This window comes from Emydura macquarii, unplaced genomic scaffold (assembly GCF_026122565.2).
Source record: "Emydura macquarii macquarii isolate MOO-44397 ecotype Brisbane River unplaced genomic scaffold, CSIRO-AGI_Emac_v2 contig_1790, whole genome shotgun sequence".
NCBI lineage: Eukaryota > Metazoa > Chordata > Testudines > Chelidae > Emydura > Emydura macquarii.
This window is the reverse complement of record NW_027131927.1, coordinates 26,926,495-26,945,189: the sequence shown is the minus strand read 5'-3', so window position 1 is coordinate 26,945,189 and position 18,695 is coordinate 26,926,495. Positions and strand designations below refer to the sequence as shown.

Sequence of the window (18,695 nt, the reverse complement as noted above, 5' to 3'; positions counted from 1 at the left end):
TAATTATTAAATTAATTAATTATTATTATTATTAAGTGTAGGACCTACAACATATTTTATTGTTTTGTTTTCTATTGTAACCATTTCTTTTCACCACTCTCATTTTTAGTTGTATCTCAGTTCTTCGTTAAATAAATCTTTTGTTTTATCACTAGTGTTGTGTGTGTGTTCTACAGGAGTGCTGATATAAGGTAAAATCAGTAAACTGGAAAAGTGCTTGAGTGGCTGGTGGTGTTAGGGAACTAACACTCAGCCACCATAGGCAAGACTCCCTCTTGCTACAGGCAAGGGTAACTAAGTGACTTGCAGTCCTGGGTAACCTGAGAATTGTCACACACACCCCTCTGCATCCATGGGCAACTCAGTGTCTGATTTTCAAAATTAGGAATTCATGAATATGTACACATATGGGTTCACCTTTTGCACAGGCAGTTATTTCAACTGGAGACACCACTGTGATAATGCCATCCACAAATGGGGCACTCAGAATACAAACCTTTTGCAGAAAATGGTTGGAGTTTCAAGTTTGTGATGAAACCAAGAGTGCTTTGAGTCTTTCGCATTGCTTCAAGTAGTATGACAAGTTTAACAGAATTTCTAAGAACACCAGGTGGCTGAGTAAGTGCTGTAACTTTCTGGAGACAAGTTCATAGCTGAACTTAAGACACTTCAGCTTTTAGTACTTTCCATTTATAGAATGATATTGCTCCAGTACATTGTCATACTTGCCGAAGTGACTTAAGAAGGGCTTCGGGGGGGTGTCCAACTCCATTTGTAATAGTCATTGTAGTTGACTTATTGTACAAATTGCTTTACCTATAGAGTTCTCCTCATCAATGTTATCACAAATCATCCTGTTGCAATCTAATGCATCATGACTTGTCAGAATATTTTTGATGCCATTCTGTCTTATGCTGAAGGTCCACAAATCTATTTAAACAATGTCTTATTGACCCAAAGGCTCATCTAGGAAGAGCTGTAAAAGTTATTTTGCTTGAAATATGACTGCTTATTCTCTTCTGAGACACACACAAGCCTTAATAAATCCTTTAAAATATATCTGTAGACTTGCATTGCTGAGGGTCAAGGAATTGTGTGTGTGTGTGTGTGAGTGTGTATGTGTGTGAGAGAAAAAGAGAGAGAAAAGAGACAGGAAGATGTTTTTGAAGGTCTCCATAAAATATAGAAATAACAGTTAACAAAATGTTGATCACCTCCAAGGCTCTCCAAAAAACAAAGATGTTAGAAGGAAACAACTTTTAACAAGGAACTTTACTAAAAAGTAAACAAATATTGACAAAAAAAATTTTTTTTTTAAATACTGTAATGTGAATCTGTCTGACAACCATTTATGTATTTTCCAGCAGAAATTGGTACCAAGTTTATGGAAGTAGCTCCATCTCCTTCTATCCCAATAAACTTTCTACAGTGAAAACATTGAGTTATATTTTTGAGCTTGTTATCTGCATGAATAGTTTACAAGCTTTTCTGTGATGTCCTAAAGCAGTGCCTATCATAATTCATGACTACATAGACATTTGATAATGCAAAGTTTCTACACTTCTGTAACTTGATTATGCTCGAAGTATGACTATGTGGTTCAATAAGACAGCAAATTATTTAGCTATGCATTAATGTAATGTTAGTTTTTTAAGCAGTGGATGGCATATCACCACAAGACAAAGAATGTTTTAGAAGTAGTAAGTTTTCAGATAGACGTCCAGAGAAGCTACGGACTTTTAAAATGCTAATGGTCCAAATAATGAAAGTTAACGAAAAATATGTTTTAGCATATTACAAAATTAATATAAATCATGACTATAATGCTGTATACAATCTTTCAAATTCCTACTGATACAATTTGTCTCTGTAAAAGGACATTTTTACATGGGCTACAACATAAGATACAAATATAAAAAAACTGATAGGGCAGTAGATCTTTGAGAGCTGTTTGTGCATTAATATGGCCTTGATTTAGCAAAACACAATCTTGTTCTCTACTTTAAACTGGTGCTTAAGTTGATTTAGAAAAGCAGTCAGTCAATGGGGCATAAGCATATTCCTGGTGCTTTGGAGAATACAAATAAACTTAAGTATGTGAGTTGTTTTGTTAAAACAGCACCTGAAAGTACAGTCTCTTCTAAAATTAAACCATCAGTAGTGACATTCCACCATACTAAGGTAGATAGGAAATTAATTGTTCTTGGGCTGTATCAAGTCTATTTAGTCGTATATGAATGACTAAGTTATACCCACTGATAGACATACTCAACTCCTAACAATGGATGTTGTATACACACAAGTTTAGAAGCTGCCTCTACACCTGGTAGAACCTAAATGTCCTAGATGCATTTACAGAAGAAAATAAGATGACGATGATGATAAAGGAGGGGTAGAAAATTCTTGAAAAAGAAGAGAACCAAGTATCAACTTGCCTCTTTCCTAGTCTATAGACATTTTCTTCCTTCTTTCCTCTCTCATTTCAGTGTATTTAGTTAAGATGACCTTACTAATATACCAAAAACCACTAATCAGTGTGAATTAATCTAGATTATTTATTAAAAAGTTTCAATTGTAAATGTTGTGCAGTAGAATTGCATATAAATTAAAAACATATGACCACGTGGGTGTTTAATGTGCTTCACTGCTTACTATAGCTATCCTTGGCTGGTGATTAGCGAAGAATTAAATCTTGCTGTGACAGGGAACAGGAAGGTAAAAATTACTTCCCACAGTACCTCAGCCATCCACAGTTACATTATATTGGTGCCCTCATGTTGTTACATAAAGGTTCAGTCAACAGCTTCACATGTGTCAGTGGTAGAAATGCTACAGGTTTTTTTGTTGCTGGCTCTTTGAAGGACTAACCGTGATTTAGGATAAACATATTCTCTTCTCTGTTCCTGTGGAGCACTGATGTGATCTTTAGACACCTACCCTACTTCATACACCTGCAAAGAAGCTACAGAGCCATCAACTCCTGGCACACATAATTGTAAGATAAGATCCAATAGCTTCTGCTTAGAACGCCTAAGGCGTTTACTTACAATATTCTAAAACAGGAAAGAGGGCTCAGTTGTCACTAAGCCAGCTGTTGGTGCAGACTCTAAGTGGTATGTCTACACTTTGGCTGGTAGGTGTAAATCCCAGCACAGGTAGATGTACACGAGCTAGCTCTGCCCGATAGCATACTAAAATAGCAGCTAGCTGCCTGGGCATGGATCCAGGGACTGGATGGAATTGTACTCTGATGACTAGCTCAAGCAGCCACCCATGCCACCTGCTCTGGGAATTATTAAACCTCTCAGATGCAGTGCAGATATACCTTAAGGTCTTGATTCAGAAAAAAGCCTTTAAGCACATAATTAAGTCCCATTCAAATATGCAGGTGCGCTCATGCCATTACATAAAGACCCAAATAACTAAACGGTCTCATGTGTCAGCAGCACAGATTCTGCACACGTTTTGTGGCTATTCACAAAGTCAATGGGACTTACGCACATGCTGAAAAGTTAATTTACTTGCACTCCTGAATAGGTGTCTTAATGGGCAAAAGCCTTTTAAAATATTTGAAATAAATTTTAAACAATTACAAAAAGGCATATTTGCCCTCTACTGAATGGACAAGAAGCCCTGAAAGCAGGAATACATGCAGTTTAGATACATTGTTCTGTAAATTTTGGTATCCACCTACGGGCATCTAATTAGTGATTCAAGGGTGTACAAAGTAGTTAAATTAGTTGCCCAAAATGGATGCAACTGGTGGAATTTGTAATCACACTGTACATTCCTGAAGGAGATTTAGGAGATTAGTTTACATTAGCTATTTAAAGAAGGACGTAGATTCATAATTTACTTCAAATGTCTCACGGTTGCTGACTAAGCACCAAGAGGAATTGTGTGCAGATTCTATTTTTCATTGGGGTATACAGTTCCTACCACAACTTCGTGTTGTGCTCAGTAACCTTAACCAACAAGGTCATTCAGTCTTCCACAATACTATTTTCTACTACAAAACCAACATTGCAAAAATTATTTTATTTCTTTAAGGAAAAGAAAATGTTTAAAATGGTGTAGTAATCACAAAAGCTAAAGTCACACTGACATAAGCTATAGAATTAACATTGGACGTACATAGCAGAAATTGCTTTAAAAATAATGTGAAAGGTTGGGGACTTCTGATATTAGAATTTTTTATAAAACACTGCCTCCTTTTCAAATGTGTCCTTCCAACAGCTCTCTCTCACTCAGGTAATTCTTTCAAAAATTGATATTTAGTAAAAATGTATCTGGTATGGTATAGTATAAAAGGCCTACTTAATAGGGAACATGGCTAAAATACAATTAATTTCCACACCTAAGGGAATGCCATTCATAATTCACTACAGGCTTCATCTCAAAAGAGTTATGACTGTCCTAAACAGACATCAGCACCCCAGTGTGGTAGGTACCTTACAAATATACATTGCCTACTCCAAAGAATAACAAAAAACAAACAGGTGGACAAAACAAATAAATGGCTGGGGCTACAAGAAAGGAGAGAGGAAGTAGCAAAAACAAACATATCTGACTTGATCAGAAGTGTGTACACACATATTAGTGTTTGTGCATGCACGTGTGATAGATTTAACATACACATCATGTATACATACATGGGTAGGTTCAGTCATATGCACATTTGTATCTAGACAGTTGGGTATATTTGCAAAAGTGAAAGACTGTCCCCTAAATAAAGAGAACTTAATATGAACTAACTCCCAACAAGAACATTAGTTTGATCTAACAGGTTCCAACCAAAACACGAGAGTATGATCATTGAATACATTGCCTAATTGGTTGGTAGCTGCCAAGAGGGTGATGCCAACTAGTAAATTGTTAAGCCAATGTAGTATACACATCACTGATTCACTGGCGATTGATAGTTATGATTGACTTATGATTTCTGCAGAGAGTACTTCAAGAAAAACACAAGAACAATCTGGTTGGTATGCTCATTTATTTGAAGAGATCACCTTGGAGGAACTCAAGGAGTATTGTCTAAATCCGCATTTGCTAAATCTCTAGATTTATGTTTGCTAAGGTACCCAAAAGCTTTCTGGCATAGATGCCTTAAATATTTAAAGAGAGTAATATTACTTAAGTGTGCTTCAATTTGTACAGAACTGTAGAAGCGGTCGGCACGGTTTGGCTGAGATGTCGCGACCCTTTCTCGGTCCCAGGCTCCGAGGAAGGCACAGCGCCTCTGCTGAGGGGAATTAGCAGCTGGTTTAGGAGTCTATAGCCCCGGTCTTCCCACAGGCGGGCTGTTTATGCAGTCTATTGCCCCAGCCCTCAGGCAGGGTGGGCAAGCAACAGTGGCTCCACCATTAGTAGTAGTAAGGGGGAGTACATTCACCTGGGGTGGCTAGGGAAGTGGGGAGGGAGACGCAGGCCCACCCGTCTCCACTGTGTCCCAGCCCAGGGCCCTATCAGTGGCAAAGGAATTTGCCACTGAGTAACCAAACCCCTCCGCTGCAACACGCTGACGGAGGGGTTTCGCTCCAGACTCAGCCATTGACTATGGCCGCCCCTGGACCACTTCCTCCCACCCAATACCGGGGCACCTGCATCCACGTGTCCCCCTCGGGGTCGCGTGGGGAGATGGTGAGCCGGCGTTTGGTGAATCCCTTGCTGTCGACTGACGGCAGGTCCGGGAATACCTGAGGATCGTCATTGAGGGGTAACTCCTCCAGGTCGCAGGGTCCCAGGGGTTCCTCCGGTCTGGTAGGGCCAGTCCATGCTCGTGGGTACTCCACGCCAGGCAGCTCTTCCAGGTCAGGACCAGCCTCCGGGGGTTTTTCCCATCCAGTGGACCGGGTTAGATTTTCCCAGCTAGGAGGGTCCGGCGGCCCTTCCCAGTCAACGGGTCCGGGGGTCCTCTCCAGTTCTCCGGGCTGGGTGACCCTACTCGGTCCACAGGGTTGGGCAGCCCCCTCCAGTCACTCGGGCCGGGCAGATCCAGCCAGGGTTGGAGGCTCCGGTCGGCCGGGCGTCTCTGCCACCCAGCCATGGGGCTGGACAAGGCCTAGGCTGCAGCCTTCGTGAAGACACGTCTGCCTCCTGCGGCAACCGTCTCCCCACAGAGCTGCTGGACCTGTCTTTTATACTGCCAGCCCTAAGACTGGCTCCACCCATCTGCTTCCGGGTGGCTGGGCCTGCAGGGGCTGGTTCTGTCCACTGGGGGCAGAGCAACCCTTCCTTGGTCCCAGGCTCCGAGGAAGGCCACAGCGCCTTGCTACAAGCACTCTTAAAACTATTACTAATATGTAACAGTAAATTAAACTGCGCCATGTAATATGTGAAAATGTTTCTTGAGCACTTAAGTGTAAATGAAATGACGACTTTGTAAAGTCAGAGATGATCTGGGTTCAGAAAAGTTTGGGCACTGCTGTACATGAAGCAAAAGTAGTTGCTTGCATGAGAATCTGTATTTGAAAGATGCTTTCCACATTCCATCTTAGGAGACCACCACAATTGTTTTAAAAATAATCCTGATTCCAGGACAGCTTTTGTTTAAAACCATCTTCTAAAAATGCTCATCTGAAGTCTACTGCAGAGACTATTAGCCTGTTTCATATTGAGATGTATTTTAAAAGTAAGGCTACCGTCTGGGGAAGGAGGCTGTGTAAAAATTGCTGACCTCTATTTGGGTGTCGGGAGGGGATGAAGGGCTAGTTTCAAACATTGCCATAAAAATTAATGTTGAGCTAAATTTTAGAAATTTTTCACACCCATTTAAAACAATTTCTTTGGATATTTCAAAGTTATGGACAAGTAAGGGCAAGACTGAATTGCAAAAAAGTAGAAGTGCTGCACAAAGCAAACTCACACTTGTTGACATAGCTGAGGTTAGTCCTGCTTTGAGCAGGGGTTGGACTAGATGACCTCCTGAGGTCCCTTCCAACTCCAATATTCTATGATTCTATGACATTTTTGTGAGGTTTCCCCAATGCTAGCCATTCTAGCTTCTTTCAAGACCTACACCACTTTAGCATTGTGATAGATTGTAATTATTGTTGCAGAATGCAATTGTCCCATGGCTTTCTTAGTTTCCAGGCCCATTGAGACTCTAAGAAGGGGTTTCTGGAGTAACTAGTATTGTTTCCCAGGCAGCTGCATGCTCTTCATATCAGAGCAAAGAGATGCAATATTTTATAAGTGATACATTTTGACTGTGTCTGCTAGGGAAACCATATGTCCCGTTTTGGCTGGGACAGTCCCCTCTTTAAGCTTTGTTCTGGATATCCAGACTTTTTTGGCAAAACTTTGGACACTTTAGTCCAAACTGAAAGTTTTGCCAAAAAGATTGAGTGCAGAGGAACATTCAGGTGGAAGGGGGAGAAGCTCCAGCCCTGCACAGTGAGGCTTGGGTGAGCAACAACACCAGATGGCTCGGGCCAGCCCCACGTGGGGGCGAGGCTCAGATGAGCTTAGGCAAGCTCCATGCAAAGTCCCATTATCCCTGTGGGAAATATGGTCACGCTATACATGAATATCCACACAATGAAAACTAAAGATCCCAAAGTCAGGTTCCGTTATGCACTGAGGTGTTTCTTTGGTTGGACCAAAGCCCTGGTGAACCGTTTAAAAAGACTGTTCCAGGGATATAGCCCCCAGCAGCATCAACATCCTTCTGACAAGATTTTCAGATCAGGTATGGGATTTATTAATGGGAGTGTCCACGGTTAGTTCCTTTTTTTTTTTATTGTGTTACATGAATATAAGCTCAGGAAAAAGCACTTTTAATGGAATGGGACAGCCATAAAGATTTTACTTTATGCACCTTTAAAAGCTTAAGATAGAGATAAAATAGATGCACTAAGACCAGTATAAGTAAAAAGCTGCCACAAACTCCTCAAAAAAAACCTTGTAAACTGTAACTAAAGATAATGAAACTATGAATTGGAAATGAAAAATTTAAAAGCCATCTCTAGTGTTGTAAATAAAGAAAATAGAACTATAAATAAAAATGGAAGCTAGAGGTGAACACCCAAGCTAAAAATTTACAGGTTCAAGGAAATCAGGAGAGAGCTGAGACTCTTGAGTCCTACAACCATCACCACAGTTGTGAGAGGCCATTTTCAGAGTAAAATTTGATCAACCTTTATTGGTTTACAGTGTGCTTCAGTTTCCGCATGGAAAAGTAATGGTCACCCTTCCCACTAAGCCACAATTTTGCCAACTCTCATTATTTTATCATGAGTTTCGCAATATTTGATTTTTCTTAAAGCCCCAGCTCTTGGAGTCCTCTAATTATGTGAGGATCTTAACTTTCATTTTAAGAAAAGTAAGTTTCTAGCTTTCATGGTTGGAGAAAAACTTGAAAACATAAACCCTATGGGCTCATAAGACAAATTAAAAACAACCAAAATATAAATGATTTTTAATATCTCATGATTTTGGGGGGCCTGACAATGTGTGAATGATCTGGATTTGGCAATACTGAAACCAGACTGAAAGAATAGAGGGAGTTCCATGGTAGCACCAGCTGAAATTTGGGGAGAAGAAGAAATGCCAGCCTACCTCCCCTTATTTGATGCCTATGCACAGGGTGTAAGTAATCCAAGACAGGAACTATAAGCTAAATTCTGAAATATTACTGCAACCACACAGACCATCAGCAATTGCAAATATTTCCATTAGCATCTGCCTTTGAAATAGGGTGGGGTGGGGTTTTTTTTTGTTTTTTTTTTTTGGTTGTTTTTTGTTTGTTTGGGGTTTTTTTTAAATTCAAATGCTTTTTTCCTCTCAAGCTCAAAACTGCATGGAAAGTGGATTTTTTCTTCAATATTAACACATCACTTTTCATCAAAATAAATATTTTTGTAGAAGAAAGCAATCCTTGAATGAAATTGAAGGGTGATGAAAAAATGCAATCCCATAAAGGTTTAAAACAAACTGGACATGCGCCAGTTAATAAACAGCAAAGCTAAGAAACTTGAGCACCCAATACAACTGACAAAAGTTTTAGCAGTCCATGAAATTTGTGGATATAAACCAAGAAACACAAAAGAGGACAACCTTATTACATTCCATCTAGCTCCAAAATGCCAGAGCAGATGTATGCATCGAGCCATGATTTCTGACCATAAAACTTCCTAAAATAAAATCCTCTGTGTGACCTTCACATATATTGCTGCGCTATAAACCTCTGCTAGTCTACAGCTGAAATCCATTTAGGTATGAGTCAATATCTTATTTACTTCACTGATCATAACAAGCTTTCAAAAAACATTATGAAGGCTTGAGTTGGAGTCCACATATTCATTCCTGTGACTAACCTGGAAAATGTTTAATTTTCAAAATCCACACGTGGGGTTTTAGCATCACTAATGTTTGTCAAATTGGATTTCAAACATCATAGTTCAAACCTGCTAGCAATGCATCAGTTTGTTATATATCCTATAGAAGAAATAGCCTATACACTCCTATACAATTTTACAAAAGAATACCATCTTGCTTACAAAAGCTAGCAATTTACCAATACAGAAAGGGTTTTAGCACATAGAAATGTGTGATGCAAACTGTTACGTTGCTTGAGTAAAATGTGTAGGTAGCACAATATTATTTCATCATCTTAAAATATAACTTTTATTTAAATCCATCAGATGCTTCTAAATACATTCAGATATACTACTTTGACATTAACTGTGGGCCTGATTATGCCACTCTTATTCAATGCTCAATAACTAGATCCAATGTGCTACTCTAATATGTCTAATGCGTGTAAAAGTGAAGCATCCAGACCTACGGACATGGTTCAAAGCACATGGAAGACAACAGGAGCTTCTCCACTGCTGTCAGCAGGCTTCTCACTCTTAAATGGTATTAAACTTTGAGAGTGGAAAAAATAAGAATTAGAGAACATAAGAAATGGTGAGTTTCATCAGGCTGGTTCCTCACACTAATAACAGTCTATGATGCTTAGTCACAAGTAAGACTCTGAAGAACACTTTCAGGTACGTAAAAACCAGGAAAACTCTGTACACTGAAATTTACTTTCTGAACTGGAACTTTTGGAAGGTAGTGTGAAAGCAGGAAAGTTGGATTTTTTTTTAAATGGCATTAAAGATCCAAATGCTACAGCTAGAGCTTTGAGTGGTTTGGACTTCACAGGTGTTTGGAAGTGGGCTCTGCTGAGCCTTGTTGTTCAGCCAGCCAACCAGATGCTAATGAACAGGAATGCGTGCAGAGCCTGCCCAGTGACTGCTAGTGTACAAGTGGGAATGACAGTATGGACACTGCGGAAACTATACCGCTAGGGAAAGTGGGACAAACAGGACTACTGAGTAGATAGAGGGCCTCTTTGGTAAAGCTGGCTGAAATATGCAAATGACCTTCTGTGAAAAAAGTGTGTGGTTTGCGCAACATTTTCACCCAAATTGGGACAACATAGCAAACACACAAACAACTGGCAACTCCCAGAAAAGCTTTTGTCAGTTTCACTGGCTGAAAGTGAAATTGACAAAAGCTTTCCAAGCTGGCAGACAAGGAGCCATCATTTCAATTTTCCCAATGGAAAAATCAGGGTAGTGGTAGTGGTGTGTTTTGTCGTTTCATTTGTGGAGGGGAACAAACTGTGCCTCAAAGTTTTCTTTTTGCAAAAAGGGCATTTTTTGGCAGAAAAAAATCACTCCAGTGAAAGAATTTTAACCAACTCTACTTTTCGGGGATCCCGGGAGATCTTCCAAGGGTGCCAACCTCACCCACTTTTTCTGCAGGTGGAGAAGCTTGGTGGGCAATCATTTCTGAACTCCCATTTGTGGTTCACAAGCAGGAGACTCCAGGAGTAGAGACTGACAGAATTTCCCCTAAAAGTGAATAAACTTAAGTCCCCAAACAGGATTCAGGGACAACATGTAAGATACAAGGGACATTAGAAAACAGTCAGTCATGACCCCAATCAGTAAGAAGCCAGGCACGGAGGAAGATAATGAATACCAACAGTGGCATCGAGAGAACAGTGGGCATTTGCACTTGTTTCTATAACAGACACCCCAGCTAGGACCCCAGATAAGTTTGCATGATCTTGTACAATGCACATTTGAGTGAATGACTACTGTCTGCTGCTTGTACAAAATAGACACAAAATAACAATGCACCAATGTTATGTTCGTCAGAACCGTATATCTAGAACAAACATTATGATGACACACTTGCAGATGTTTAGTCAGGCTGCAGTTTGAATAAGCATTCCTATCATTATAGTTTTACATACAGAGTCTGAGTCATACCGTGGGGCTGCCTGCACCGACATGATCCATTGTAACCGGTGGGCCTCTCCATTAGAATTTGTGTCAAAGAGAGAACATTTTCTTAATTTTAATAAAATCAATTTCATTTCATATTTCAGTGATCTGTAATACATGAGTATTGTACTTGAAGGCACCTCTATTGGTATTATAGGCAACTGATTCACAGTTCATCTGGGATAAAACCGCTCAGTTTTGCAGTACAGTTTCATTGCCTACATCCGGACTATTAATGAGACACCCTAAGATACAGGGCACCATAATATATGAAAGCATAGCCAAAGGATGACCATTGGGTACAGAATAAGCATAGAGTCTGAAATAAATAAGCTTTGCTTATGAAACTAGATATAAAATATCTTAGAGCTGATGTGCACATTGGTTATGAGTGTCATGCTAATTAGAAATATTACATGCTGTCCAGCAATAGGTCATAGAATAGCGAGAGACATTTGTCAATTTTCGTGTGAGTGTCTTGTTTTGTCAGAGCATTAAGCTGGTATTGTTTTATTCCAAACCCCAAATCTACAACAGTTTGCTAATATTCACTATTCTGTGAACTAAGGCCATGTTTTGAGCAAAACAAAGCCAGTTGATAATCATTATGAAGATAGCGTTATAAACATATAGGGCAATTTACAGAACATGGCTAGAAAGGCTATAGGCCTTGTAGTTTTTACAGTCTAACTCAAAGAGGTTAAAAGTATGAGAAAGTTTCTCATCAACCAAAGCTAGGCAAGCCTCAGGGAATTCAGTTTAATGTCACTTTGAATTTCGGGGTTCATTTAAAACCAGAAAATGCAGAAGACCAGATCCCCACCTCTGTTACACCAGATTCACATCAGCGTTAGTTTATTAACTAAAATGAAATCACATTAATGTAAAACTGGTGGAATGGAGGGAAAAGCCAAGCCCACAAAGTCCAAATCCCATATGCACTGAAGCCATTGAGTTTTGTGCAGCTCTACTGTGGTTTTTAGAAGCGGGATACAGCAGTAGTGTAAACACAGTATATACAGCATTCTGGACTTGATATATTTATATATATAAAAACTCATGTGGATACATCTGTGTAGTTTTTACTCTCAGCATGGTCTCAGACTTTCTTCAAAGAAACACTCAGGAAAGATGTGACAAGAGATCCTATCCACACACGGGGAATGGTGGAAGAAATTTTTATTAACAGAGGGAGGGGGGGAAAGAGAGAGAGAAAGGCATGTTTATGTGGGTAGGGGAAAGTCAGATGGATTAGGTGCAGAGTAGATGTCTCCTATATGGGAAAGCCTTTAGTGAAGTGATTATGTGCAATTAAAGCCAGTTAACTAGAGATACATCAATTATTCAATATGATTTAACCTTGAGTTAAAAAAACAACTGTAGAGTCGTAGCTCAAGAGTTTTTCTAATAAAACTGACACTGAAAAAATGGGACTTGAGACAAGTTCACAGATCTACAAAAAACCAGCAACCAGAAAAACCCTTTCCCCCCCCTCCCAGTTGCCATACCTCAAAAACAAAATACAGGGCAGTTTAAGTCAGACAGTTACAGATAAATTAGGCTCTTTTAGCAGAATAGATTTTTCTGTTTGGCTGCTTTCAATCACAGATTTACAGAAAATAGGTTTCTTATTAGCAAATATTTTCCTGAGTGTGATCTCAATGTTATAGACATTATGCCACCCACATGATTACTTAAAGCTTATTTCATTTCTCAGTTCACTTCTGTCACATCTACTCCATTCAGATTTCAAATTTAAAAACAAACACTTTCAAAGAGTGAAAGAATTGCTGTACAAAAAGGTGAGCAATTCATCACCAAAGCATAAGTAATTAACTGTTTATTTTGACACATTCCACTTTTAGGCATTCAAGCTTTCATTTTTTACATATAAAGAGTTTATTAAGCTTCTCAACAGTCACAGAGCTTAAAAATATTACCATAAAATCTCTGTCATCCTGATGTTATGGTTGATGGTGTTCATTGCTAGATGTAAGTGAGCATCATCAACTAATTGTATCCATCCTGAATCAATTACAGCACAGTTTACATGCTGATAATGCAAATACAATAGTGACTTGGAAAAAGCTGTGTCCCTCATGCTTTCCTTGGTTTTTGAATGCACCTACTATCTTCCGTTTTAATTTCAGCTTTTTTTCAGAAATTAATCTACACTATTTTCAAAATCAAATAGTTCAGTTTTGTTCAAAACATTAAATCCTAATGCTACTTCCTACATGGGTTCTGACCACTCCCTGCAAAACATAGTAAAATGCTCAATTGCTGAATTTTAGTGAAGTTGCTAGTGAAAAATACCACATAAATATCACTAATCTTTTACTGACATGATCTTGATCTTATTCCATTGAAATCAATGGGAATTTTGCCATTGATTTTAAATAGAAGCAGTATCAGTAGTAGATTATTGTTGGCAAATTAACTACTGTATATGCAAATACCATATATGTCCAGTATAACTACATAGAATCTAACAGGAATATAGAAAATCGACATACAATAATTTCTGTCTTCTAAACAAAAAAAATTTGTGGTAACTTACATTTACACTTGTACTATAAAATTGTATTTTTCCTAGCGTCTGCAATAATGTAAATATAATATGCAGAAAGGTGTATTTACTAAATAAACTGTTTTTAATTATACAATTAAGAGTATTTTTATGATAAACTTGTGCTCTGCATCTTAAGAACGAGTTATTTCTTATGTCAGAGCAAGAAACAAGATAAATGCTCATGAAATATACATTTATATTTATAAGATCTTTACATTGTTGCCTTATCAGACAACATATTCTGTCACACCAATGATTTATTATCCCTGTTCAAAAAGACTTGAAAATATTGAGTTCCAGTACCACCTATTGGTGTCATCTTAGCTTGCTACCAACAAGTCTTTTATTTGTGCATATGGGATCAACAAAGAATGGCAGAAGGTGATAATTATATTTGATACACGTTACTTTCTTGACTTAAGGTGATCTTCAAATCCTTGTATAAAACAGGTAACGTTAGTCTATAAAGCTTCAAGCAAAACAACTTATGTTTGTTACTGAGTAGGTACAAATATTTAAGTGAAATAACGGGCAGTATTAAGAGCTCATGAAAGAAGAAGCTTCTGCTTGGCTGTATCCTGAAAGCATATAGCACAATTCAAAAGGAGATATGTAGACAGATTGTGCCAGACTCCTCTCTACCTTCTCTTGACTCTAAGGAAGATTTATTGCTTCATATCACAGTGTGTTTTTCATAGTCCATATTCATATTCATTCATATTCCATAACAAACCATATCAGTATTATTCCTATTCAAAGTGAATTTCCATGCAGTGCTATTGTACAACATCAGTCCTTTTAAAAAAGAAAAGCACCCAACACAGAAATACCAGCATCCCATAAATTCTGGATAAAAGCAGGAAGCTGACATACTTACAATTGACTATGAAGGCACTTTGTGCATAGGCTTTTGTGTCTTCATAGAAACAAAACCAGAAAATATTACTAATCCTACCTTCTTGAACTGCCTGAAATGGGTTGTTGCCATCCACAAATGTCACAGAACACGTGATTTTCTCGGTCTGTAAGATTTCATCATTCTGGTTGAGGTCAGCAACTGCCATACGAAACACCTCCTCATCCTTTTTGGCAGATTCATCAAAAATTGCCCCTGGAAAAAAAATGGAAATATTCCTCAACATTCCCCTTTCTTCCTGACTTGACATGTTTTATAATTTAAAGGCATCCCTTCAACCACTAAAATAGTGCAGCCACCTGTAAGATAAATAATTGCAGGGTTCTAATGTAACCATTTAACAACACATAGCAACAGAACAAAATAAATTTAGGAGAGAAAATAAAGAAAAACACTGAAGCCAACTAGAGAAACTGGGGGAATTTAAATAGGCATAATATAAACTACCCATACTGGAATTTGCCCAGGAAAGTAAGACCATCTGCTCTTGTAAAAATTATCATAGAATATATTTAATGATCACAACTGGCCAAGATGTCAGTTTTACATCTTATCCCAGTGACAATTAATGAATTTAAAGTTTATATAATCAAGGTTGACTAGTGAGAATATGCATAGAATTGTAACAGCACTTCTGAGCATGCTGTGAAAATCCTTTGTGAAAATGGGTTAGCCAGGACAATGAGCATAAGGAAACAGATCTTCAGTTGGTGTAAATCATCCTAGCTTCACTTTCTGTTGGATTTGTAAAATAGTTACACCCATTAACACAACCAAGGATCCGATCCTTAAAGTTAACGTATTAGTTACATTTTAATCAAGAGATTGAAAATAATGTCCAATCTAACAGAAGATGACTACAGAGTTCTATCTTTCCCTTGAAACAGTCAAAACTAGCCTAAAAAAAAAAGAACCATTAAATTCAGGAGACTTGGCAGGATAAAAGCCCTTTGGTTCACTTTTAATGATTCTGCAAACAATTTTTCAGGGATATTTATCAAACTAAGCATCCTCTTCAAGGGTAATCTAAGGGTTTATCAATTGTTTTATACTGTGCTCTTCATTTTTGGCATCATGATTCCAATTCTGAATGCTGTCCATCTATTGTATGTTTTTTCTATGAATCCAGTTGACTGTACATGGTTCAAATCACAATGGTAGATTCCACTGATTCCATTCAGAGGCCTCAGAGCGGTGTGATCAAGCAGGCTTTGTCATGCTAAAATGCAAGTTTTCCATCAACATATAAACATATAAAGGGAATCCTTCAAAGATCTTAGTCCGTAAGAGAGCTCTTGAGTTTCCAGGTTTATTCAGTCTTTTCTTTCTGCTAACGCCACCAACAAACAGACCCAAGTAGTACCATCTGGGTTTTTGGATACACACGGTAAAAGATGATAGGAACTCTAGTTACTATTGGCTTAAGATAAACTCAGTCAGCACAGAAGAGGTGAAAAAACTTCCACCTCCTAGTATCAGCTCCTGGAGCCAACCAATCCAACTATAGCTGATGTTTAAAAACTTCAGTTATATCTATATCAGACACTTTCAAATATATAAACCTCAGACGTTATTTACCACATTTCTTTTCACTAACAGCCAGCACCTATTTCCCTTTCAGCACCACTCATTTAGCACCAGCATCATCTCTTCACACAATCTGAATTAAGATTTCCCTTCTGAAACTCTCACCATCTGCATCCTTCACCTCAGGTGGAATTGTTAAATCAGTGTAGTGGGCAAGTTACATTAGTGGGAGCTACATTTTACTGTAGATGCTTAGTTAGGTCGACATAAGCTGACTTATGTTGACCTAATTTTATAGTGTAGACCAGGCCTCTCATGTATTATTACTTAAAGCAAAGGTGTGTCATTCTTCTGCCTCACACAGAGAGCTAAAGAGATGGAAACTATGACCCAATGTTTATTCAAGCTAATGTTAAAATGATCTAATAGACAGGATAAAAAAGAGTTTATATACATCTGGGTATAATACTTAAATTATCCAAAGTACAAAGTTTTAAAAAGTTATAAAATATATATATAGTACAAAATTAAGGTTAATAAATTTAATGATACAGTTTAAATATTATCATCCAAGTATTTGGATACATCACTCAGAAAAAATTATACTAGGAGTAGCTTGTGGAAAGCAAATATAGCAATGAGTGTAGATTGTCCATCAGTAATTGAGAATTTAGGATAGGTTGTCCCTCAGTAAATACAATCCATCAGAGAAGTATTTCAGTTACTTTCCCGACTTCGCTTCTCAATGACATTCTAGCTCATTGCTGCTGCTATTGCTGATGTCCGGTGATATGTTCTAAGAAGATACCATGAGTCACCGCATCAGTAGAGCATAGTGCTGACTAATTCCGCATTCCCACAACACTTGCTCATTGCTGGGATCCCATGCATCCAGGGCTCCAACAATCAGCATGTGTGTTTGAACCTTGTACTCCCCAGCTCTCAAGGCATTGGCCAGATGGGTGTATTTCTCCACCTTTCAAGCTTTGGCATCACAGAGGGCTGGGGTCCTGTTCTCAAAAGGAAACTCTGATGTCCACTATGAGGATCTTCTTCTGTTCTTCGTTAGTAATGACTATGTCCAGTCACAGTTGACTCTCTGTTCCCGGGATAGCAGAGTTCACGGTAACCTTCCCCACAGGTTGCAGGATAGCTTTGACTAAGTGATCTTGGATGGCATTGTGGCAAACTGCCAGGCTCTGGAATGGGGCTTGCAGCTACACAAGACATAGAACATGCAGTGCAGAAAATATGGCTGATTCCCATGACGGATGACTCCGTTCGGCGATAGACAATTGAGCCAGGCCCTGTGGATGAAGTTCCAGTTGGCAAATTGGGTGAAGCTGCTCCCCCAGGGAGGAAGTGGTTGTTGGCATTCCACTTGCACATCACCTCAAAGGTCTTGCCCTAGTCTGCCTTCCCTCTCATTAGAATAGTTCCCCTTTTTACTGGGGCCTATGCACTCAATTAAATGAAGGATTAAAAAGCTGCAGAATGGAATGGTTTTCCACATAGAATCATAGAATATTAGAGTTGGAAGGGACCTCAGGAGGTCATCTAGTCCAACCCCCTGCTCAAAGCAGGACTAACCTCAGCTATATCATCCCAACCAGGGCTTTGTCAAGCCTCAGCTTAAAAACCTGTAAGGATGGAGATTCCACCACCTCCCTAGGTAACCCATTCCAATGCTTCACCACCCTCCTAGTAAAAAACTTTTTCCTAATGTCCAACCTAGACCTCCCCCTGCAACTTGAGACCGTTGCTCCTTGTTCTGTCATCTGCCACCACCGAGAACAGCCTAGCCCCATCCTCCCTAGAACCCCCTTTCAGGTAGTTAAAAGCCGCTATCAAATCCCCCCTCACTCTTCTCTTTTGCAGACTAAACAAGCCCAGTTCCCTCAGCCTCTCCTCATAAATCCTGTGCTCCAGCCCCCTAATCATTTTGGTTGCCCTCCGCTGCACTCTCTCCAAATTGTCCACATCTTTTTTGTAGTGGGGGGCCCAAAACTGGACACAGTATTCTAAATGCGGCCTCACCAATGCCAAATAGAGGGGAATAATCACTTCCCGTGACCTGCTGGCAATGCCCCTCCTAATGCAGCCCAATATTCCATTAGCCTTCTTGACAACCAGGGCACACTGCTGACTCATATCCAGCTTTTTATCCACCGTTACCCCCAGGTCCTTTTCTGCAGAGCTGCTGCCCAGCTCGTCGGTCCCCAGTCTATAGCTGTGCATGGGATTCTTCCTTCCTAAGTGGAGGACTCTGCACTTGTCCTTGTTGAACCTCATTAGATTTCTTTTGGCCCAATCCTCCAGTTTGTTTAGGTCACTCTGTATCCTATCCCTACCTTGCAGGGTATCTACCACTCCCCCCAGCTTAGTGTCGTCC

General features: G+C 39.2%; 1 protein-coding gene across 2 annotated transcripts in view; it reads right to left on the bottom strand.

Moving 5' to 3' along the window:
* The window catches only part of GRID2 (glutamate ionotropic receptor delta type subunit 2), a 963,383-nt gene that overhangs the window by 762,791 nt on the left and 181,897 nt on the right, over window positions 1-18,695 (bottom strand). For both annotated transcript variants that reach the window (XM_067557183.1, XM_067557186.1), the window contains exon 2: window positions 14,816-14,971. In XM_067557183.1, the coding sequence (XP_067413284.1) occupies window positions 14,816-14,971 (156 nt within the window). The remainder of the gene's footprint in view (window positions 1-14,815; window positions 14,972-18,695) is intronic.